This window comes from Haliotis cracherodii, unplaced genomic scaffold (assembly GCF_022045235.1).
Source record: "Haliotis cracherodii isolate W230 unplaced genomic scaffold, xgHalCrac1.p SCAF_7, whole genome shotgun sequence".
Taxonomy (NCBI): Eukaryota; Metazoa; Mollusca; class Gastropoda; order Lepetellida; family Haliotidae; genus Haliotis; species Haliotis cracherodii.
In genome coordinates, this window is record NW_027266330.1 from 50600847 (window position 1) to 50626387 (window position 25541).

At 43.8% G+C, this 25541-nt stretch overlaps 1 protein-coding gene across 2 annotated transcripts in view; it reads right to left on the reverse strand.

The window, feature by feature from the left end:
- Positions 1–651: 651 nt before the first annotated feature.
- Positions 652–25541, reverse strand: part of LOC139447669 (retinoblastoma-associated protein-like) — a 100145-nt gene continuing 75255 nt past the window's right edge. The window contains exons 15-28 of one of the 2 annotated variants that reach the window (XM_071229096.1): positions 25166–25280; positions 22883–23034; positions 21765–21815; positions 21213–21322; positions 20364–20545; positions 18909–18973; positions 15119–15196; positions 12369–12473; positions 8587–8706; positions 7052–7116; positions 6198–6321; positions 3030–3142; positions 1693–1773; positions 652–852 (exon numbers count right to left, since the gene is read on the reverse strand). In XM_071229096.1, coding sequence (XP_071085197.1) covers positions 828–852; positions 1693–1773; positions 3030–3142; positions 6198–6321; positions 7052–7116; positions 8587–8706; positions 12369–12473; positions 15119–15196; positions 18909–18973; positions 20364–20545; positions 21213–21322; positions 21765–21815; positions 22883–23034; positions 25166–25280 — 1386 coding nt within the window. In that variant the 3' untranslated portion in view covers positions 652–827. Of the gene's footprint in view, positions 853–1692; positions 1774–3029; positions 3143–6197; positions 6322–7051; positions 7117–8572; positions 8707–12368; positions 12474–15118; positions 15197–18908; positions 18974–20363; positions 20546–21212; positions 21323–21764; positions 21816–22882; positions 23035–25165; positions 25281–25541 lie in introns of those variants that run through there. The other variant, XM_071229097.1, reaches the window with a different exon arrangement.

The following is a 25541-nucleotide window of genomic DNA, read 5'->3' on the forward strand; positions in this document are numbered from 1 at the left end:
AAGAGGGGTATTTTAACAAAATGATATAACATTGTTTCAATGTGACAGAGTAACTTATCATGACTTAAGATGTATGGTATGTGCCTTGTCTCTCCGGCAGTGGAGCCCAATCTTTTTGCAACAAAAACAGCCTATATATCTCTAACACAAAAACAAAGGTATGAAGAATTGGGTCAAATCTAAAAAAAGAGTAAAGAATTTGGACACAGAATCCTACAAAGAGCAACAACAGCTGGCTAGCACACCTTCTCTAATAGTGAGTGGGTGAGTGAGTGAGTGAGTGAGTATGGTTTTACGCCACTTTTAGCAATATTCCAGCAATATCACGGCGGGGGACACCAGAAATGGGCTTCACACATTGTACCTATGTCGGGAATTGAACCCGGGTCTTCAGCGTGACGAGCGAACGCTTTAACCACTAGGCTACCCGACCGCCCCCCCCCCCCTTCCCTAATAGACAATCATGCTGCAACCCTTATCTAATACATAGAAACAATATTTATTTGAAATGTACAATTCTTCTACAAATTCTTTTTCCATAAATATTTTGGCAATTTGTTTTTAATTGAAAACAACTATATGGAATACACACATCTGAAATTTTAATGATGTGTAAGATTATTAAAATAAATAACTATCTAGTATGTAAAATTCATCATTATATCTTTTAAAAAAGAATTAAATATTAAAATACCATTTTTAAACAATGATATTTTCTTTATACATCATTAATGCATTTGAATAACCAGCACTACAGTTTAATAATTCCATTTTCTAAGAAAGTTTTAAAAATTTCAAGGCTGTGAAGTCTGTCCGCAGGAATCACTTCAATTCATCTTGTTGGACTCGTTACTGAAATCAAAATTGAGAAAGCTGAGCATAAAAAAAATCTCAAACTCAAATCTTTTGCTCCAATACGATACCTCCGTACGAAGATCTTACGATACCTGGAGGAGGTAGTGTCAGGTAAAGTCTTATTATCAGCCAATTAGGTCTTCTGAATTCGATCAGCATATCTGATTTCTGCATTGCGACAAATCAAGAGCATTGATCCACGCAGGCTTGTCGACTTGCGATCCCAATTGCATGGATTGATGCTCATGTTATCAATCACTGGATTGTCTGGTCCAGAATTGATTATTTACAGACCGCTGTCATATAGCTGGAATATTGATGAATGCGGCGTTAAATTCGTTATGGAGGGTTGGGTCAGATCTTCATGCAGACCGGTAACGTACCAGAATAAAACATCACATTTACTTTCCCAATCTCCTCCATTATTGAAACCATAGAGGCGATAAAGTGAAAATATACACGAAATATGTTAACCACAAAGAACCAGAGACAGGTTGCCCCATAGGAAAGATGGCAATGTGACTGTTCACCTTCTAGGGCCTAATGGCAGCTTGGGTTGTATACTACCCAGGGAGCTGAGAATGAAACTCATGACCATGGTAGCAATGGCTTCGAATTCAGCTCAGCACATATGGAGTTCTGGGCCATTATTGTTATCATCATCATCATCATGTTGATGATGATGACAATGATGATGACGTTGATGATGACAATGATGATGATGTTGATGATTATTATTATTATGACATGGATGACGATGATGACGTTGATGATGATTATTATTATTATGATTATGATTATTATTATTATGAGTATTATAGAATTAGAGAGTTGTACCTGCTGTGGGCTGGAGACTTGTGAGGTGACACATCCACGGCAATTCTCTTCACAACTTTAGGGCAAGTTTCGGGTACACACCTGGTAAAATAAAATTTAAATTTCCTTAATTCAGAACAATGTACAGCGCAAGTGATCATGCAATCATTAAACACGTATCTCCTCTCTGTAGTCTCATGATTCAAATGCTGCCACCGGTGACAACTCTCCTCTGGTTGGTCTGTTTGTTGTGTAACATCTCACTCAGCAGTATTCTGGCACAGGTCCTCAGCAACCCATACTTGCCGTAAAAGGCGACTATGCTTGTCGTAAAAGGTGACTATGCTTGTCATAAAAGGTGACTAATGGGATCGGGTGGTCAGGCTAGCTGACTTGGTTCATACATGTCATCGATCCCAATTGCGTGGATCGATGCTCGTGATATTAATCACTGGATTGTCTGGTCCAGACTCGATTATTTACAGACCGCTGTCGTATAGCTGGAATATTGCTGTGTGCGGCGTTAAACAACAACCAAACAACCGTACCTCTCTGGCAGCCTGTACGTAGGAGTCTGGACCAGGCAACCCAGTGACTGATATCATGAACAACGTCCCTCTCCGTCACTGAGCCTGACCACCCCTTCCATTTAGGTGTGTCATATGACTGACAGCAGTTGCTAGCAAATAATTCTAACCTGGAATCTCCACCTGGAATTTATCATCTATGATTCCAAACTAAGTGCCCTTGGCAAGCAAACTGGGGAAACAATAATTATTTGGTTCGAAAATAGGATTATTTAAAAGTTCCTACTTCAGCAGATTTTCAAAATTAAATGTTAACATTACTTTCAACAAGGTAAAACCTTGACTCCAACTCATGTCTAAGTTCTTAACATGAAAAAAGCAATTTTTTTCTCTGAAAATCCAAATATTGAAATCAAACTTCGCACTGCGCTTCCACTTTGTTTGTTTGTTGTCTAACGCCGCGCTCAGCAATATTCCAGCTATATGACGGCGGTCTGTAAGCAATCGAGTCTGGACCAGACAATCCAGTGATTGACATCATGAGCATCGATCCACGCAATTGGGATACGATGACATGCATCAACGAAGTCAGCGAGCCTGACCACCTGATCCCGTCAGTCACCTCTTACGACAAGCATAGTCGCCTTTTACGACAAGAATGGGTTGCTGAAGACCTATTCTACCCCGGATCTTCACGGGCTGCACCTGCACTGATAAGAATCATTGTCAAGGTTCGACGACACGCTACCAACCACGTAACCGAGTCTGACTACCAGTCATAACAAATCTTCCCCCGAGCTAGTGTAGACAAATCCCTGCATGGACACCTACTGTTCGTCATCGTCTGAAACTTCATCAAAGCGGAGACGCTTCAGACTTCTTGGCGTTGACTGCCGCTTGTATGCTGAAAGACTCTCTGTGATGTTCCTCAGCTTCTCCGATGACTGCAACAACAACAGCAACAACAACACACACATTAGTGTCACATGGAACAGCATCAACAACATTCATGTTAGTGTTGGGACACGGTAATACCGTATTCGACGTAATAAGCGCCCCCTGCTAATAAGCGCCCACGGCGATATTTGCTAATATATTGGCTAGTGAACAATCCCAATTAGCACCCCTTCCGATTGATCAATGTACACAAGACTTAATTATTTGTTCGCGTATAATAAGCACTCGTGTGTTATAAGCACCCTTAGTCATGGGCAATTACATCCTGGAAAAATATATCTGTCGTATATAAACAGTTCAGACCGTCAGCATAAACCACGAAATTTATCTTTCAACTCTGTTTTTTTCCACCAAAGTAATATTCTGATAAGAGCCCCCTATTTCTAATTTTGAGAGTGCCCTGGGTGCTTATTCTGTCGAATACAGTACTGTCATTGTATCAGCTCCTTAGTGACAGCAGAAATAAAGTTTTAACAATAAATATTACAAATAAATCCCAAATCATCAAAAGGCACCAGTTGACCACTAGACTAATCTGTACAGCAAGTTTCAATGAGAAATATTCAACGGCTTGGAAGATTTGCTCCGGAAAACGAACGGATGGACGGACTTTCAAACAAGAGAGATAACAATGGCTCCAAGATTGGGTTTAATCAGGGTGGTCCCAGGACTCTAGCACACTTAAATTTTTAAACAGCAGATAATTCGAACACCGTAGACAAATGGGCCTACCTCAAAAATAGCATTAAGCAACCCTGTATTTAAAAAAAAGCTAATATAAACAAGACAAAAAGTGGGCATGGCTCACAAATACCCACAGCTTCCACAGAAAATTCACTTATCTAAAACACTGCACCCCTCCTATTGCTATTCCTAAATTTGGAAAAGAATTCATGAAGAAGTTTTCTAGTTAAAGGTCTCACAAATGTTTCAGTTAAAAATTCAAGGTAAAAAAATTGACAAATAGCTGGGTTGTTTTACAGAAAATCTAAATATTGAAAACAAATTTGGCCCTGCACCTCTTCTATAGATATAAAAAGTTTTCATAAAGCTTAAAAAGAATCTATTTAGTAGTTTTCAAGTAAAAGAATGTCCTCGGACATTCCTTTTAGGTAGGGGGTATAATAATTAGAACGAACAAAACAATACAAAATTTCTTATCATTGAAGCTTTTCAATAACAAGGCAACGTGTTATTCCATTTCTCATTTCAAACCCATTGATTTTATTTTGCAAATAAGAAATAGTTTCTGACACAGAATGCAACTGTCATTTCATCAATGGCTGCCATTCATCAAGACGTGACAAACTGGCCAAAACAACTGTCGTTTTGAAACAGTTTGATTTAGACATAAATTCCTCATCAGCTCTTAAAAGTTACACAATTAAGTTCAAAATAAGCATACTTACAATCAAACAATGACTTCATATGATAACAAAATTTTGGGTTAACCTATACACGTGAGTGAGTGAGTGAGTGAGTGAGTGAGTGAGTGAGTGAGTGAGTGAGTGAGTGAGTGAGTGAGTGAGTGAGTGAGTGAGTGAGTGAGTGAGTGAGTGAGTGGGGTTTAATGCCGCCTTTAACAGTATTCCAGTTATATCACGGCGTGATAGCCCGAAGTGATGCAGGTCTCAGACGGTTATCACTTCGGTAAAACCCACGAGCACGGGTTTGTTGCTGACAAACCTAGAAACATAATCGGGGCGAACCGGGATTCGAACCCACAATCATAGGTTTCTGGCATGCCCCAAGGCATGCAGGTCTTAGACCTTTACCACTTCGGTGAAACCCACGAGCACGGGTATGGTGCTGACAAACCTAGAAACACAAGTATTAGTCACAAAGTGACGAAATGTCCCCCGCCGATTATAACAGATTTCCCTGCTGTTACCTTGAAACTTAAGTTAAGGTCACCAAAATTGACTGGTGTCTGCGGAGTCTGTATATACATCATAGTACCAAATATGAAGACAATCCAGCGATTAGTTCTTGAAATATTGCGGCAACACCGTTTTCCAACTCCAAAAGCAGATTTGCCTGCTGTGACCTTGAAAATTGGGTCAAGGTCACCAAAACCGACTGGTGTCTGCGGTGTCTGCATATACACCATAGTTCCAAATATGAAGACAATCCAGCAATTAGTTCTTGTGATATCGCGGCAACACCGTTTTCCAACTCCAAAAGCTGATTTGCCTGCTGTGACCTTGAAAATGGGGTCAAGGTCACCAAAACCGACTGGTGTCTGCGGAGTCTGTATATACACCATAGTTCCAAATATGAAGACAATCCAGAGTTTAGTCCTTGAGATATCGCGGCAACAAACAGGTGGGACGTACGGACGGACGGACGTACGCACGGACGGTCGTGAATACTATGTCCCCCGCTCCCAACTCTGCACAGTGAATCGCGGCACCACCCGTGCTCCCCTGAGTGAGTGAGTTTGGTTCACGGCAGGGGACACCAGAAAGGTATTTAAGACTTCTAAGGCAATTAAACATAGGGCTTACCTTGTTAACTATATTGATATGAGAATGCCATAAACAATCTGACTGAAATATTTTCCCTAAATTCATTAATAAAAATTCCTTTCATTTTAAGATTAGGTTTTGCACTGGATTAGATTTCACTTGCATTCAACCATTCGATAATTTTCTCGGCATCAATATTATATTGACAACCCAGTCTAGGCGTGTACAATTCGCCGCGAATAGCTGCAAAATTGCTGATGCGGCGTTAAGCAATATTCACTCACTCACTCACTAGGCGTGTACAAAGTTTCATGAAGAATTCTTTTAGTTTTAGAGATTAGTCAGGACAAACACACCAGTATGAAGGAAGTCAAAGTCAAACTTGTTGCCACGGAAATGGAAAAAAATAACATTCTAAAAATCTCTAAATAGAGAAAGGCATCTGTTGACAACCTGGTCTTTCTGTACAAAATTTTCATGAAAGAATACCCATTAGTTTCAGAGACAATTACTATATCCTACATACAGGGGGATTAAAGAAATATATTCTCAGATTTCCGAGCATCTCACTTACTCCCAGACCCTCCCCGAAACTGTACCGCAAACTGCTTCTTGGCGACAGCTGACTCGGTGAGGGCTGCAACTTGAACGGCGACTCCTTCAGCGGCGACACATAGAACCTCTTCCTGCCAGGGATGCTGCAACAGCAAGAACAAGTCCTGACTAGCATCATCATCAGTAGTGAGAGAGTGAGTGAGTTTAGTTCAAAGTAGTATTTAAATTACGCCACAGTCTGCCAGCTTACTGTGTGAGGAAAGCCCCAAGTGAAGTAGGTCTTAAGGTATTTGAACACTTGACCACGATGGCTGAGTGAGTGAGTGAGTATGGTTTTACGCCGCTTTTAGCAATATTCCAGCAACATCACAGCGGGGGGCACCAGTAATGGGCTTCATACATTGTACCCATGTTGGGAATCGAACCCGGGTCTTCAGCATGACGAGCGCACGCTTTAACCACTTGGCTACCAGACCGCCGCCATGTAACCTACAATCTTAGACTTCTGGTACGCCTAAGAGATGCATCTCTCCACATTGAGATGCTTTGGAAGACAGGGTAAACTGTTTATTACTGAGAAAGAAAGATTACTACCAAAGAAAATTATCGTGCCTTATTTAATACATATATTCTGAGTTTCTCATGCGTGTGTGCGTGCATGCGCTTGTACATCTAATCCGGACTAATGCTGATTTTAAAGCATTTTAACGTCTTTTGGTATGACGCAGCCGGGAAAAGAACCTCCGACCTTCCACTCTCCAGACAGACCTGTAATCACCAGACCACGGAAGCGTTCTAAAATGTCCAGTGAAACCAATGTCCATACACTGGACCCCGGTCAAAACTGGACAGACCCAGATAAACCCTGCCTACCTGAACACAGGTGAAGCTGTGAGAGGCGACGTCATCTGCTTTGGAACTGGAGATAGTGTAGGGGCCTGGGAATATAGACAGTGGTCAAGATAGACGCAATTTTTATGGATAACAACTTCTTTAATACTGGGAAAAGCGACGTTTCGGTATAGATCCTAATACCGTTGTCAAGCAAGACTGAATGAGGGTTGTTGTTGTTGCATTAAGTGTTTAAGAGGTCGCCTTCTGCCTAGGCAATTTTGGCTGACCTGTCCCTCTTTGGGACTCCTGTGTGTGTGAATGAGGGACATAGTACAGAATATATATAGTAGGTGGAGGATTAACAGTAGAGGATTAACAGTAACAACAATTGCATACATGAGTGGGATAACATTGGTAGGTGTTGACAACAAGTGAATGAGTGAGTGAGTATGGTTTTACACCGCTTTTAGCAATATTCCAGCAATATCACGGCGGGAACACCAAAAATGGGCTTCACACATTGTACCTATGTCGGGAATAGAACCCGGGTCTTCGGCGTGACAATCGAACGCTTTAACCACTAGGCTACCCGACCGCCCAGTGTTGACAACAAAGGGATGATGCTGTCACAACAAGATGGACAGGGAACACATAGGTGGAATCCAATAGGGACATGAGGCCAATAAACAGGATAAGTGATTAGAGTTTGATGAGTTCATAGTAGGCAGTAAGACAGTGGTCATATTGAAATAAATCACTAGTTTGTTAGTTTGTTTGTTTGTTGTTTAACGCACACTCAGCAATATTCCAGCTATATGATGGCGGTCTGTAATAATCGAGTCTGGACCAGACAGTTCAGTAATTGACATCATGAGCATTGATCTACACAATTGGGATACGATGACATGCATCAACCAAGTCAGCGAGTCTGACCAACCGATCCCGTTAGTCGTCTCATACGACAAGCATAGTCACCTTTTACAGCAAGCATGGGTTGCCGAAGACCTATTCTACCCCAGATCTTCACGGGTGCAAATCACTAGGAAAGGGAGATGTTTAAAAGTTTTGACAAAAAATACTCATCAAATCATGAGCAATGTTCACAGAGGCCGTCCCCCTGAAAGGGTCTTCTCATTTGTCAACTAGATTTGTTTTTGTTTGTCGTTATGCCACATTTTGCAATATTCCAGCTCTATGATGGCGGCCTGTAAACCCTTCAAGTCTTGAGCAGCCAATCCTATGATTGACATCATGAGCAATGGAATACAATAACATGCATCAACCAAGTCTGCGAGCCTGACCAACCGATCCCATTTGGCGCCTCTTATGACATGCATGGGTTGCTGAAGATCAATTCTAAGCCGGAACTTAACGGGGTTCAAGTTCGTTGCGGAACACCAATTCTAACCTGGTTCTTCATGGGAGAAGACGAACATAGGTTGCTGAAGACAATTCTAATCCAGATCTTCGCGGGGTTAAAACATAACGTATTCCAACCCGATCTTCAAGGGATACAAGCTTGTTACTGAGGATCAATTTTAACCGGTATCTTCGACTAACCTGACGCTACATACCATAGGGCTGTTGACGGAGAACTGTAGAATGTAGGTATCCATATTTTGCGTGAAGACTTTGTTGTAGAAGCCGAGGATGGAGTCGAACTCACTCCCGTGAATGAAGGCACTCTTATACACCTGCAGCAGGGAAAAGAGCATGGATATATAGAGGTTATCACGCGAGTGGAGATGGTAAATATCCTGCATTAGGAATAAACATTGTACTTAGCGATGTCATTCTTTAATTCTGTGCTTCAAAATCGCTTTCCCTCTCTCACAAACATTACCGAAACATTGCGAGTTTTCCTGGAATGCCCGAATTAATATTTATTACGTCACAGGGTAAGTGATGTGTCAGTCAGACAGTGACAGTAGCCAATATAGTTCCAACTGAAATCTCTGTTTCTTACACAGTGGCGAAGCAACATATACGCAAAACAACAATTGTTTTTAACTGCCTTTCGCGGCAATCCATCGGTCTGTCTGCTAGAGTAACTGCCCTTTGTCAAAGGGAAGCTACTCTAACCCTAGTCTATGAGACGTCACGGCCACAGTCAAGACGTTGTTGACAGTCGGTCTGTCCTGTCATAATGTGAAGAAGTGTAGTCAGATATACACACAGCGACAAAACCAAACAAGGTAACAATTCAAACATATTTCGGCCAAATCCAACTATTTTAATTTGTGGAGAAGATTTCAAGCCGCAGAGGTCTACAAGCACAGATATTGCTACTGATCCCGCTTGGCTAGGCCTCGTGCCCTCGCAAAACTGTTTCGAAATTTATATCTCCAAACTTGCCAAAACTTATAAAATGCCTTAGCTACGTCACAGTTAGACACTGATTTTCAGTCTATTAGACTGTTCTTTTGATAATAATAGCAATTATCCCTGTAGTTTATCAAGATTCCAAATGGTTAATTCTGACTCGATCGCCGAAAGACGAGGGTGACGCCATGTTTGTTTATAAACACTGAAAGTAGACCTTTGATATTTGCATCTCTATCCGCATATGACCCCAACGGATATCGTTTTTATCCGTTGATTTTATCCTGCCGAGAAACCTACCCAGTATATGACAAAACTTATTATTATGCCTCAAAGTGAGATTGACCAATCAGAGAGCAGAACTTCTGACCCCACATGACCTAATATGAGACCGTATACCGTCAGTAACAGCCATTTTGGATTTTCCAACACCCACCTCACACATTTCACACAGTGGTAGAAACTAACATTTTTGGTCCAGTGTCCTTATAATGATAATATATAGACAATCTCATTAAAATCACATCTTTGTTCTCTCTACCGCCAAACAAAGATCTGAGGACATCCCATTAAGGGTCACGTCAGAACAAACTTTCATCCGACCAATCAGAGCGTCGCTTACCAGATCAATGAAAGTGACATTCGGAATGTGAATTCTAATAAATAAATGCAACCTCGAAAACTTTAACACGGGATATTCCGAACGATAGTTACGGGTTTAACAACCAAATCCATACAATGTAGACCATCTATTAGCCATTCCAGAATGTTCTTTTGTTCAGGTTTCAAATTTGTAATCGAGAATTTGTCAAGATATGTTTCGAAACGTAGTCGCCAATTTGAAATCAGTGCCGTAAAGCGCAAGAAAGCTGCCTTCTGATTGGCTAATGTTGACTTCTTGTCAGTCCTTCTATTGGTCGGTCAAAGTTCGCACAAGGTCGGTCTGACGTGACCCGTAATGGGATGTCCTCAGATCTGTGTTTGGTGGTAGTGAGAACTAAGATCAGATTTTAATGAGATTGATATATAGCTAAACCCTTAAAAATGGCAAATATCCACCAGTCCTTATGATACCATAACTATTTGGCAGTTTAGCAAGGACTGTAGGACCAGTGCCAATTTCGTACCCTGTCACAAGAGTGAGTGAGTTGGGTTTAACGCTGATTTTAACAGTATTCCAGTTATCACAGCATGTCAGCTTAATGTGGGAGGAAAGCCCGAAGTGCTGCAGATCTTAGACGTTTACCACTTCGGTGAAACCCACGAGCACGGGTATGGTGCTGACAAACCTGGAAACATAATCGCGGCGAACCGGGATTCGAACCCACAATCATAGGTTTCAGGCGTGCCCAAGGGACACAAATCTGCACAGGAAATCGCAGCACCTTAGACGACTGGGCCACCCGTGCCCCCGTCACATGAAAATTCTGGCACAGAAATTTGTTATTCGACACTGTTTTGTGTTTTAATATCATCAATTTTGACCCTTACGGTGGTAAGTGTTAAATTTTAAGTTTTAAGTTTTGACATAACATGTGGGACAAAGATACCAAATAGTGTAAACTTTTCGGCATAATAAATTAGTTGCGGTGTCTTTAGTTGCCGTATATGGTGTCATATTAGTTTAGCTGAAAAATAACCCAAAGTCAGAAAGAATCACTGTAGGTGCAACGACAAGGTTGGTTGGTTGGTTTGTTGTTTAACGCCGCACTCAGCAATATTCCAGCTATATGACGGCGGTCTGTAAATAATCGAGTCTCATCCAGACAGTCCAGTGATTAATATCATGAGCATCGATCCACACAATTGGGATCCATGACATGCATCAACCAAGTCAGCGAGCCTGACCACCCGATCCCGTTAGTCGCCTTTTACGACAAGCATAGTTACCTTTTACAGCAAGCATGGGTTGCTGAAGACCTATTCTACCCCGGAATATTCACGGGTCGCAACGACATGGAAGGTCATCATAATATATATCTCAACACACTGCTCACAATACGTTACAAATCTGTCATGACAAAACATATCTCTATACACCATAATAACACATAGGCCATAAACTGAAATACTTGTGTAAACATGTGAAACATGGCAACTGATTGTTTATTCGTTGTTTACTGTTCACAAATAGTACAGGGAAGCCAAAATGATCCCAAATGATACACGAACTGTGCGATCTGATACAGATCACGATACTTACAAGTGCTCTTATCTGTGGTGCGTAAGCCAACTTTTTGACAGACAGGACGGCTAAATACCTGGCACACTAACCATTTACAGTTGCCAGTGTCAAGTATGACGCAATGGGTGAAAATATGTATGTTTTCACTGGTAATTAGTGTTTGGTGTAACATTTATTAAAGCAAACAGATAAGGTGAGAATCGATATTTTTTACTTAGTGTGCCACTGTGATCCATACTTGTGTCGAAAGTAAAAAAATATTGTCACTTCTACTTGTTCTGTGGACATTATGGTACATGGTGAGGTGAGGTGAGGTGAGGTGAGGTGAGGTGAGGTGAGGTGAGGTGAGGTGAGTGAGTGAGTGAGTGAGTGAGTGAGGAGTGAGTGAGTGAGTGAGTGAGTGAGTGAGTGAGTGAGTGAGTGAGTGAGTGTGGTTTTACGCCGCTTTTAGCAATATCCGAGCAATATAACAGCGGGGGACACCAGAAATGGGATTCACACATTGTACCCATGTCGGGAATTGAACCCCGGTCTCCGGCGTGACGAGCGAACACTTTAACACTTGAGGTGAAGTGAGGTGAAGTGAGGTGAGGTGAGGTGAGGTGGGTTTTATGTCGCGTCCAAGATTATTGCACTTATATAGCAAGGTGCGTGCACATGTGTGTGTGTGGCTGCTTGTACTAGTCCGGACTGATGCCGATTTATAGTGCTAGCTCACTGAGATACCATGCCGCAATGCCATGGAACATGGTGAATTGTAGGCAAATACACTGCAATTTGCAATATTCATTTATACATCAAATGGGCGTATGACATCACTGGGTACATCTATACAATGGTTGCTCTTACCGCTTGATCGACATGTGCCAAGTTCCTGTACGTGTGGACAATCGTCATGAACTTGATCTCCTTCTGAACGGCCTTGCAGATCCCGAACAGCGAACAGATCATAATCTGAAACATCAACCACACCATCACAACATGTCCGCCATGCCGTCTAGATGGTCAGGCAAAGTATCTCCACATCCTCACTTGACGAGTTATGAACAGAAAAAATTGAAACTCGTATGATCTTTTTGACAAATGTCCAGGTAGTTTTGTGTTAGCAGCCACTGAAAACACATGTCTGTCACACCAACCTGGTCAGATTCTACATCGCATCATCAGTTTCAAAGATGTAAAGTACGAGAGCCTCTTCATTGCATCTTCCCGAGGCAAGGGAGGTAACTGACTATAAAAGTCCAGTTTCCACTCTTGCCGAAATTGGCTGGAATTATGGAGGTACATTTTGGCTGGACATTTTGTGTAACAAAATCAACATCTGGTTCGTTAAATGCCGTGCAGTTTTCGGTCAATTACAGGCTTTGCAAAGCATGAGTACATCTACTGGGCGTCAACATATATTTTCCAAATTTCATATTTCTAATCCAGGTGCTTATGTGATATAGATCTTGATTATAGATCAGATTGTCTTGATTGGGCACCGCCATTTTGTACGAAGCAAAAGTGAGTGAGTATGGTTTTATGCCGCTTTTAGCAATATTCCAGCAATATCACGGCGGGGACACCAAAAATGGGCTTCACACATTGTACCCATGTCGGGAATCGAACCCGGGTCTTCGGCATGACAAGCGAACGTTTTAACCTCTAGGCTACCCGACCGCCCCGTATGAAGCAAAAGCAAGTGATATGAGAGGTGGAATTTGATTGGTCAATATGAGGGACATAGAAGGGACACAGAACTCATTATAGCCACTGGTGGCGCTATGATCGAGCCCAGAAAATCCAGCCTATTTGGATTGGACTTTTACATTATGTCTCCAAACTGACAATGAACAATAAGACGGCTTCACTGCACACTTTGGACAGTGGAAATACCAACTTGAATATAAATGCAAACACGGTTTATTGAGCAGCAGTTGTAACAAGTATACAGCAATGTCAATTACAGAGCTCCAGATAAGCTTTTGGTGTTGTGGGTATTTTACCCATGCATTTTAAAATCATTGGGTATCAGTAATTCTATCTGGGTATTCAAATTTCTGTTACCCACTAGTTTTTACACATGTGGGTATTTAAGTTAAATATTTAAAAACACTATTCATCTAGTCCCTGCAAACTGGTGTCGTGTTGGTTCGAGAGCTTTATAGCACTCAAAAATACCACGATACTTCCACAAGAAAGTGTGATGGCAAATGATCATGATGTAACTGTCATCGTGGAGTTTCACAAGGTTGACGGAATGTCCGTTTATAATTTCAAAATAAGTTGCTGATTTGCTAATCGAATACGCAGGGTTACTTCACAATATTTTGATGATACGCACAAGTTTTATTTTTGTAGCGAATCTGTAAGTCCGTTGCGTATTTGATACGCTTGGATTTTATTATACTGCGTATTACTGCATTTTTTATGCATATTTTACGATGTCACCCATGCAATTAAGACGTGACCCATGCAACATTTGAGACTTCATCACACTTCAAGTTTGTTGACACCTTCTCCGCATACCAATCAGTGAACTGTTGTTGGTTCAATTATTTTATTGCCTTTGAAATTCCTTAATGCCAGTCAACAGAATAAATATATAAACTGTGTGTAGTTTTTAGGGAAACACTGTTTATTATTTTACGGAAAAACTCTACTCAGCACTTTTAAGAGGAGGTATTTATGTTTGATTGGATAAATTTAAGGTTGGATTAAGGTAAGATATGTATCATTCCACTGGATATGGAGTGGGGAAGTCGTATTGATACTGAGTCGCATTTTTGGCTAGGGGTCAGCAGTCGTATTAATTTGGAGACGCATTAATATCAAGATTTACAGTAGATACCATATGTTGCAAAGGACATACAAACAACGGGATTATGACAGCAGCCTTGACAAACATGATTTTGTTTGTCTGCCATTCCATTCCGATTCATACTTTTTATGTAACCACGATTCATACTTTTTGTGTAACCATGTGCTGTCCGTGTGCGTGTGTTGACAAACTGACATGCCTTGCCAACAATGATGAACTAACTGCCATTATAGCTAAAATGGATAGAATTATCAGTAAACCGCCCGCATGTCGTCAGAAATCAGCGGGCCAGTGTAACTTGATAATGCCCTCATATGGCTTGACGACGTCCATCATCACGTCCGTTGTTAGGTGATGTCATAGGGTAGGCATAGGTGACGTCACGTTAAATAGTCAAGTCATCTGGTTTGTGCTATGACGTTTCCATATTTGTAAAAGTGGGTCAGTGACATTTGTGTTGATAACAGTAAATGTTTCAAAACCGATATTGTTTTTTCTTTTTATTTGATACAAAATTCCATCCATTTTAGCTATAATAACGGTAACACTATTTTTCAGGGCATAATCATTTGCATAAGCCCTCGGTCTTTTCAACTTCCCTCCTTCTTCGGGCAGTTAATGGAAGACCTCGGGCTTCTGCAAATGATACTGCCCTGAAAAATAGCGTCACCCTTATATCAAATTGCCTTGAATGACCACAGAGACTTCTTCGTCTTCTTTTCAACAGGTATACATTGTTATATAGGGTAACAGGAACTGGGATATAAGGTGAAACTGAGTAACGGTGAACACCAACCTCGTCGATGTGTCTGTTTTTCATCAGGGCTGGCTTGGTAGTGATGCAGTATTCAAAACACGTCCAGATCTTTTGTTGCTGAAGAAAAACAGAAAACAATCATGATATAATTGTGTAAAAAATCTGACAAGAGAGACTAATGGGTCGTTAAGTGTAGCTTTAGATGTGGCACAGCCTACTTCGAAAACACAGGGAGACAAGCATCAGGCACTGGGGACCTACAAAGGGAGACAAGCATCAGACACTGGGGACCTACACAGGAAGACCAGCACCAGACACTGGGGACCTACACAGGAAGACCAGACACTGGGGACCAACACAGGGAGACCAGCACAAGGCACTGGGGACCTACACTGCGAAACCAGCATCAGACACTGGGGACCTACACAGGGAGACCAGACACTGGGGACCTACACAGGAAGACCAACATCTGGCACTGGGGACCTACACAGGGAGACCAGCATCAGGCACTGAGGACCTACACAGGGAGACCAGCATCAGGCACTGGGGACCTACACAGGGAGACCAGCACCAGCCACTGGGAACCTACACAGGGAGACCAGCATCAGGCACTGAGGACCTACATAGGGGGACAAGCATCAGACACTGGGGGCCTACACAGGGAGACAAGCATCAGGCACCCCGGACCTACACAGGGAGACCAGCATCAGGCATCCCGGACCTACACAGGGAGACAAGCATCAGACACTGGGGACCTACACAGGGAGACAAGCATCAGGCATCCCGGACCTACACAGGGAGACAAGCATCAGACACTGGGGACCTACACAGGGAGACCAGCATCAGACACTGGGGACCTACACAGGGAGACAAGCATCAGGCACTGGGGACCTACACAGGGAGACAAGCATCAGGCACTGGGGACCTACACAGGGAGACAAGCATCAGGCACTGGGACCTACACAGGGAGACCAGCATCAGGCACTGGGGACCTACACAGGGAGACCAGCATCAGGCACTGGGGACCTACACAGGGAGACCAGCATCAGGCAATGGGGACCTACAAAGGGAGACCAGCATCAGGCACTGGGGACCTACACAGGAAGACCAGGCACTGGGGACCTACACAGGGAGACCAGCACCAGGCACTGGGGACCTACACAGGGAGACCAGCATCAGACACTGGGGACCTACACAGGAAGACCAGGCACTGGGGACCTACACAGGGAGACCAGCATCAGGCACTGGGGACCTACACAGGGAGACTAGCATCAGACACTGGGGACCTACACAGGAAGACCAGGCACTGGGGACCTACACAGGGAGACCAGCACCAGGCACTGGGGACCTACACAGGGAGACTAGTATCAGGCACTGGGGACCTACACAGGGAGACCAGCATCAGGCACTGGGGACCTACACAGGGAGACTAGAATCAGGCACTGGGGACCTACACAGGGGGACTAGAATCAGGCACTGGGGACCTACACAGGGAGACAAGCATCAGGCACTGGGGACCTACACAGGGAGACTAGAATCAGGCACTAGGGACCTACACAGGGAGACCAGCACCAGGCACTGGGGACCTACACAGGGAGACCAGCATCAGGCACTGGGGACCTACACAGGGAGAGCAGGCACTGGGGACCTACACAGGGAGACCAGCACCAGGCACTGGGGACCTACACAGGGAGACCAGCACCAGGCACTGGGGACCTACACAGGGAGACCAGCATCAGGCACTGGGGACCTACACAGGGAGACCAGCACCAGGCACTGGGGACCTACACAGGGAGACCAGCACCAGGCACTGGGGACCTACACAGGGAGACAAGCATCAGGCACTGGGGACCTACACAGGGAGACCAGGCACTGGGGACCTACACAGCGAGACCAGGCACTGGGGACCTACACAGGGAGACCAGCATCAGACACTGGGGACCTACACAGGGAGACCAGCACCAGGCACTGGGAACCTACACATGGAGACCAGCATTAGGCACTGAGGACCTACACAGGGAGACCAGCACTGAGACCATACACTGGATATTCTGCTATTGGGAGGTACGTCGTGTCTACTGACTGAGGACATAAACTGGATATTCTACTATGGGGAGGTACATCATGTCTACTCACTGAGGACATACACTGGATATTCTACTATGGGGAGGTACGTCGTGTCTACTCACTGAGCACCTTCACTGGATATTCTACTATGGGGAGGTAAGTCTTGTCTACTTACTAAGGACCTACACTGGGAATTCTACTATGGGGAGGTACGTCGTGTCTACTCACAGATGACATACACTGGATATTCTTCTATGGGGAGGTACGTCGTGTCTACTCACTGATGACATACACTGGATATTCTACTATGGGGAGGTACGTCATGTCTACTCACTGATGACATAAACTGGATATTCTACTATGGGGAGGTACATCTTGTCTACTCACTGAGGACATACACTGGATATTCTACTATGGGGAGGTACATCTTGTCTACTCACTGATGACATACACTGGATATTCTACTATGGGGAGGTACGTCGTGTCTACTCACTGATGACATAAACTGGATATTCTACTATGGGGAGGTACATCTTGTCTACTCACTGAGGACATACACTGGGAATTCTGCTATGGGGAGGTACGTCGTGTCTACTCACTGATGACATAAACTGGATATTCTACTATGGGGAGGTACATCTTGTCTACTCACTGAGGACATACACTGGATATTCTACTATGGGGAGGTACATCTTGTCTACTCACTGATGACATACACTGGATATTCTACTATGGGGAGGTAAGTCGTGTCTACTCACTTAGGACATACACTGGATATTCTACTATGGGGAGGTACATCTTGTCTACTCACTGAGCACCTACACTGGATATTCTACTATGGGGAGGTAAGTCTTGTCTACTTAGTAAGGACATACACTGGGAATTCTACTATGGGGAGGCATATCGAGTCTACTCACTGAGGACATACACTGGATATTTTACTATGGGGAGGTACGTCGTGTCTACTCACTGATGACATACACTGGATATTCTACTATGGGGAGGTACGTCGTGTCTACTCACTGAGGACATACACTGGATATTCTACTATGGGGAGGTACGTCTTGTCTACTCACTGAGCACCTACACTGGGAATTCTACTATGGGGAGGTACGTCGTGTCTACTCACTGAGCACCTACACTGGATATTCTACTATGGGGAGGTACGTCATGTCTACACACTGATGACATACACTGGGAAGTCTACTATGGGGTGGTACATCTTGTCTACTCACTGAGCACCTACACTGGGAATTCTACTATGGGGAGGTACATCATGTCTACTCACTGAGGACATACACTGGATATTCTACTATGGGGAGGTACATCGTGTCTACTCACTGAGGACATAAACTGGATATTCTACTATGGGGAGGTACATCGTGTCTACTCACTGAGCACCTACACTGGATATTCTACTATGGGGAGGTACGTCATGTTTACTCACTGAGGACATACACTGGGAATTCTACTATGGGGAGGTACATCTTGTCTACTCACTGATGACATACACTGGATATTCTTCTATGGGGAGGTACGTCGTGTCGACTCACTGAGGACATACACTGGATATTCTACTATGGGGAGGTACGTCGTGTCGACTCACTGAGGACATACACTGGATATTCTACTATGGGGAGGTACGTCGTGTCTACTCACTGAGGACATACACAGGAAATTCTACTATGGGGAGGTACGTCGTGTCTACTCACTGATGACATACACTGGATATTCTATGGGGAGGCATATCGAATCTACTCACTATTTCCTTTGTCACTTCCAACTGGGTGCACAGCTTCTGGAGTTGGTTGAAACCTGTCCTCCCCACTGAAACACAGGAACACGTCCAGCATTTCTACTTTACAAAACTCTAAGCTCATCAAACAAAGCTCATGTATGCATCCTCATAGTGAACACAGAGAATCTCACTCGAGCGTCTTATGATATCAAATATATCAGCATGGTTTGTTTAGGTAGTTGTTAAATGCTGCACTCAGCAATATTCCAGTCTGTAAACAATCGCAAGATTGAGGGTAATACATGAATTCTTACGCAAGTTTCGTAACATATGTAGAAGGGGGTGCGCATTATACACGAAATAATGAGTTTTGATGTTTTTTCCCCCATGGAAAGACATTACCATGAGCCCGTAACACCGGAAATACCATGTCAACAAATCCATACTGAAGTACGCAAATTAGTCATGTAATTTACACTGTCTGGCTATAAAAAGTGTTCTTTGTATATCTGGACTTATGTTTGTAACTTATTTTATTCATTTTATTCAAAATTCCTTTTAATATTGTTTTAATTAATTTCGGCGAAATCGTGTGTGAAGCAATCGGATGATCGCACAACTCACCGTTATTAACAGCAACCACGGTCAGATTACCGCTATTGACGCCTTGAAACGAACTTTAGTTGACAGAGAATGGATACATATATCATAAATGCCATACTGTGACTCGTTAAAAGTCATATTTGTTTTTGTTGGACGATTCTATGTCAACACGTAATTCTCGCGATCACGTGCACGGGAGCCTTGACGGTGACTGGTCAGACTGGTTCCATGTAAAAAATAATACCGGCAATAGCGATCAGCTGCTTCGCTTAGGGTTATTATTATTTTAAAAATGTTGAGTAAAAGCTGCATCTAAATTAACAAGATATTGGAATATATTATTCCTGATAAAGAAAATAGTTTCAAATACAATTTTTGACGATCCTTGCATTAAAATCCTATAAAGTTATATCATTGGGTGTGTCTTGACCGAATCACCGGTAGTTAGCAACCGGCCGCTTACATCAATAAATAAAGACTGGTTTCAGCGCAAAGCCTGCGCAAAGTTACATCAAGAGACAAACCTCAGCCTAATTGTTAATGCTATACGCGACATAAATATCGATCGGCTGAATGGCCGTGATTTCCGTGTCAATATATCGCACATCAAAACAAATATAAATTAAACTGCTGTGAGTATCTGCTCGTCCGTCAGGATGAGTATTTGATAATTTTAGCTTGCCCGACATCAGTTACCACTCGTCAATACCAGCGGACGAGTGGATTTTTCGAGCCATGTTGTACCCATGTCGGGAATCAAACCCGGGTCTTCCACGTGACGAGCGAACGCTTTAACCACAAGGCTACCCGACCGCCCCAACAAAACTACATGATAACGTTCACTGCATGTGAATATTATGCTGAATATTTTCTGACCTTTACTGAAGAAAAGGTTGAGAGACTGAGATCTCCGAGGTGCTGGGCGTGAAGTGGACCCCCCGTCTTGACTGCCTGGACTTGCCGCTGCTCTGGGGGAAGCGCTGGAGTTGATGGACGAGGAGCCTTTCGTTGGAGTCGGAGGCAGGATCCCTGACCGAGGATGCATAGGGGACAGATACCTGCGGGGGCAGGATGCAGGGTTGTACATGATGCAAGGTACCCGCCCCACTCCAATCCCGCCCCATTCCTACATCAGCCACTCCAACCCGGCCCGCTCCAATCCTGCCCCATTCCTACATCAGCCACTCCAACCCCACCCCGCCCCACTCCAATCCCGCCCCATTCCACCATCAGCCACTCCAACCCCACCCTGCCCCACTCCAATCCCGCCCCATTCCTACATCAGCCACTCCAACCCCGCCCAGCTCCAATCCCGCCCCATTCCTACATCAGCCACTCCAACCCCGCCCCACTCCAATCCCGCCCCATTCCACCATCGCCCACTCCAATCCTGCCCCATTCCTACATCAGCCACTCCAACCCCGCCCCGCTCCAATCCTGCCCCATTCCTACATCAGCCTCTCCAACCCCACCCCGCCCCACTCCAATCCCGCCCCATTCCACCATCGCCCACTCCAATCCTGCCCCATTCCTACATCAGCCACTCCAACCCCGCCCCGCTCCAATCCTGCCCCATTCCTACATCAGCCTCTCCAACCCCACCCCGCCCCATTCCAATCCCACCCCATCTGAATACAATATGGTTGGACCCTTCAAATAATTTTCAGAATAGTTTTGGCAAAACCCCAGATCCTATCTTGTCCAATCTCAACGCAACATACTCACATGTCAGCGGCTGTGTTTGTGTTGTGTGAGTTCGGTGACGATGCCGATGGGGACTGCGGCTGTGTCATCATTATGTCCGAGTTTTCAATAGCACTAAATAACGATGATCCCTGTGAATGAGAGAGAAAACATATCAAACACTCACATTAGGAAATTGTCTTATTTATCTCTGAAAATGGTTAATTCTGAAAACTGGACGTCACTTTAACTGGCAAGACAGGGAGAATCAACCAGTTGATTTTCTTAATGAGTGAATTGGGTTTAGCGCCGCTTTTAACAGTATTCCAGTTATATCACGGCATGTCAGCTTAATGTGGGAGGAAAGCCCGAAGTGATGTAGGTCTCGGACGTTTACCACTTCGGTGAAACCCACGAGCACGGGTATGGTGCTGACAAACTAGAAACATAATCGGGGCGAACCGGGATTCGAACCCACAATCATAGGTTTCTGGCTACCCAAGGGACGCAACTCTGCACAGCGAGTCACGGCGCCTTAGACGACTGGGCCACCCGTGCCCCCTGATTTTGTTATGATGTCTACAATCTACCCACCTCTTTCCATGCTATGGTCTCCAGGATCTGTGTCTCCACCCACTGCAGATGCTGAAGGCAAAAATACAACATTGTTTATCATACCTCCATGTCAGAATGATGAGTGAGTGAGTGAGTTGGGTTTAACGCCGTTTTTAACAGTATTCCAGTTATATCACGGCGTGTCAGCTTAATGTGGGAGGAAAGCCTGAAGTGATGCAGATCTTAGATGTCTACCACTTCGGTGAAAGTCAGATTGACGAGATCTGATTGGTCCACATGATCTTGAAAAAATACTGCGTAGCCCACCTTGGAGGGTAATAAATTTCTCAGCGGGGGAATAAATCTTGTATACCTCGCCATGAACAATAGAGACTGCACGTGGATTTCTGAGAGGCAGGGGCAATATAAATCCCTTAAACCCTGCCAAAAAAGCTTTTTGTGAGTCATTGGAAGTCATGTGACATAGCATATGTTAACTTCCGCTCCATCGAACAGCTGTTTTGCATCAATTTCTTGTTAATTTCTTTACGTCACATTAAAACAGGTCGGTAAGATAAAATTCGTTGCAGCAGGATCACTTGGGGATCACCTCCAGCACTCACTCACTCAGCAATAGTTCAGCTGTTTCAGTCCATGCAGATTCTTGGCACCCTAACAACATTTCGGTGTATATACTTACTCCTTCATCAGGTGAATCAAGGAGTAAGCATATAGTCCGAAACGTTGCGTTCCTCATAATTAAAAAAAAGTTGACATCCATATTCTCTTCCTTATCATTCTTACTGGACATTAACGAAAATATTTCTGTCAACTAAGATAACTACATTCTTATCAATGAACTGTGTTCTGAATTAAGCATACAACGGACATATTGGTAAGAGTGAGTGAGTGAGTATGGTTTGATGCCGCTTTTAGCAATATTCCAGCAATATCACGGCGGGGGACACCAGAAATGGGCTTCACACATTGTACCCATGTCTCAAGACTTGTGATCATGATTCAACAAAAACATGCAGGAGTCACGATGACTCCCCATCTTTCAGGTAAGGTCAGACTCTGGATACAATAACTGTAAAAAACTAATCATCTAAAACATTTGACATTTATCGTTTGAACAAAATGAGCTATGTACAAACTTTGATGATTTCTCGGGTGAGTTTGGGTTCAGCCCGAATGTAGCTCTCCAGTACTTTGAAGAAATCGAAGGCCTGGAGATGAAAGACGTCCAGAACCCAGGGGAAGGAGAACTGAGCATCCTCCCGGCTTATCTCACTCAGGGACGGATTGCCTGCAACACATGCTACAGAACTCAAACATCTGTACTAGGGGACAACTCCCGACCTATCTCACTCAGGGACAGATTGCCTGCAACACATGCTACAGAACTCAAACATCTGTACTACGGGACAACTCCCGACCTATCTCACTCAGGGACAGATTGTCTGCAACACATGCTACAGAACTCAAACATCTGTACTAGGGGACAACTCCCGACCTATCTCACTCAGGGACGGATTGTCTGCAACACGACACAGAACTCAAACATCTGTACTACGGGACAACTCCCGGCCTATCTCACTCAGGGACGGATTGCCTGCAACACATACAGAACTAAAACATCTGTACTACGGGACAACTCCCGGCCTATCTCACTCAGGGACGGATTGCCTGCAACACATGCTACAGAACTCAAACATCAGTACTAGGGGACAACTCCCGACCTATCTCACTCAGGGACAGATTGCCTGCAACACATGCTACAGAACTCAAACATCTGTACTAGGGGACAACTCCCGACCTATCTCACTCAGGGACAGATTGCCTGCAACACATGCTACAGAACTCAAACATCTGTACTACGGGACAACTCCCGGCCTATCTCACTCAGGGACGGATTGCCTGCAACACATTCAGAACTCAAACATCTGTACTACGGGACAACTCCCGACCTATCTCACTCAGGGACAGATTGCCTGCAACACTTGCTACAGAACTCAAACATCTGTACTACGGGACAACTCCCGACCTATCTCACTCAGGGACAGATTGCCTGCAACACATGCTACAGAACTCAAACATCTGTACTACGGGACAACTCCCGACCTATCTCACTCAGGGACAGATTGCCTGCAACACATGCTACAGAACTCAAACATCTGTACTACGGGACAACTCCCGACCTATCTCACTCAGGGACAGATTGCCTGCAACACATGCTACAGAACTCAAACATCTGTACTAGGGGACAACTCCCGACCTATCTCACTCAGGGACAGATTGCCTGCAACACATGCTACAGAACTCAAACATCTGTACTAGGGGACAACTTTCCTTGTTTGATTATTCGATCGTTTGTTGTTAAATGCTGCACTCAGCAATATTCCAGCTATATGCTGGCGGTCTGTTAATAATCGAGTCTGGACCAGACAATCCAGTGACTGACATCATGAGCATCGATCCATGCAATTTTGATACGATGACACGCACCAACCAAGTCAGTGAGCCTGACCACCAGATCCTCTAACGACAAGCATAGTCGCCTTTAACGGCAAGCATGGGTTGCTGAAGACCAATTATAACTCCACTTTCCTCTTAGCTCTAACAACATCTAAGGGGTCCATCTGGCTGAAATACCCATGAAATTCAAGGGAAAACTGCCATAATCTTTAATGTTTAAGAGAGTGTGTGTTCTTGTTTATTAACATAAAAAAAACAGTCATGGCAAAAAGATGTTTTTTTCAATATGGCTGATTCCAGAACAAATTCTTTTTCTGTGCATTCCCTCCCTATGTGAAGTCTCAAAGTTGTTCAGAATAGTAGAGAGTGAGTGAGTGAGTGAGGTTTTATGCCGCTTTTAGGAATATTCCAGCAATATCATGGCAGGGGACACCAGAAATGGGCTTCACACATTGTACCCATGTCGGGAATCAAACCCGGGTCTTCGGCATGACAAGTGAACGCTTTAACCACTAGGCTACCAGACCGCCCCTAACCTGAATGGTATGGTTTTTTTTATCAAATATGGGGATGAGATAATATGCATATGCAAGAAGAATCTTAAATATTTCCAGGATCTGATTGAAGTCTTTCAACCAATCAGTTTACAGCATACTCTCCCATTCACTTAACAACACTCACTCAATTGGTTGTTTGTATGTTGTTAAACGCCGCACTCAGCAATATTGGAGCTATATGATGGTGGTCTGTAAATAACTGATTCTGGACCAGTCAATCCAGTGATTGACATCATGAGCATTGATCAAAACAATTGGGATACGACGACATGCATCAACCAAGTCAGCGAGCCCGACCACCCGATCCCATTAGTCGCCTCTAACGACAAGCATAGTCACCTTGTATGGCAAGCATGGGTTGCTGAGGACTTACACATCTGCAAACATATCTTGTAAACAACTTACACGAAAGCCCATAAGTCATCAGCACTATCTCCACCGAGGCGGCGAGGAGAGATCGGTGGAAACTGTCCAAGCACAGAAGCTTGCTGAAATCATTTGTAGACAACCTGTCATGCTCCTGAAACACAAGAAGAACAGTTCACGACATATGACTGGCTTGATCATTTCTGGTAAATAGTAGGGCTGGGACCATACCCCAACTGTGTGATCCAATATGTATCACGATACCTTGTTCACGATCTGATACATATCAAGATACTTATATGTGCTCTTATCTGTGGTGCGTAAGCCATCTTTTTCATAGACAGGATAGTCAACTACCTGGCACGCTGACGAATTACAGATAGCACTGTCAAGTATGGCGCAATGGATGAAAATA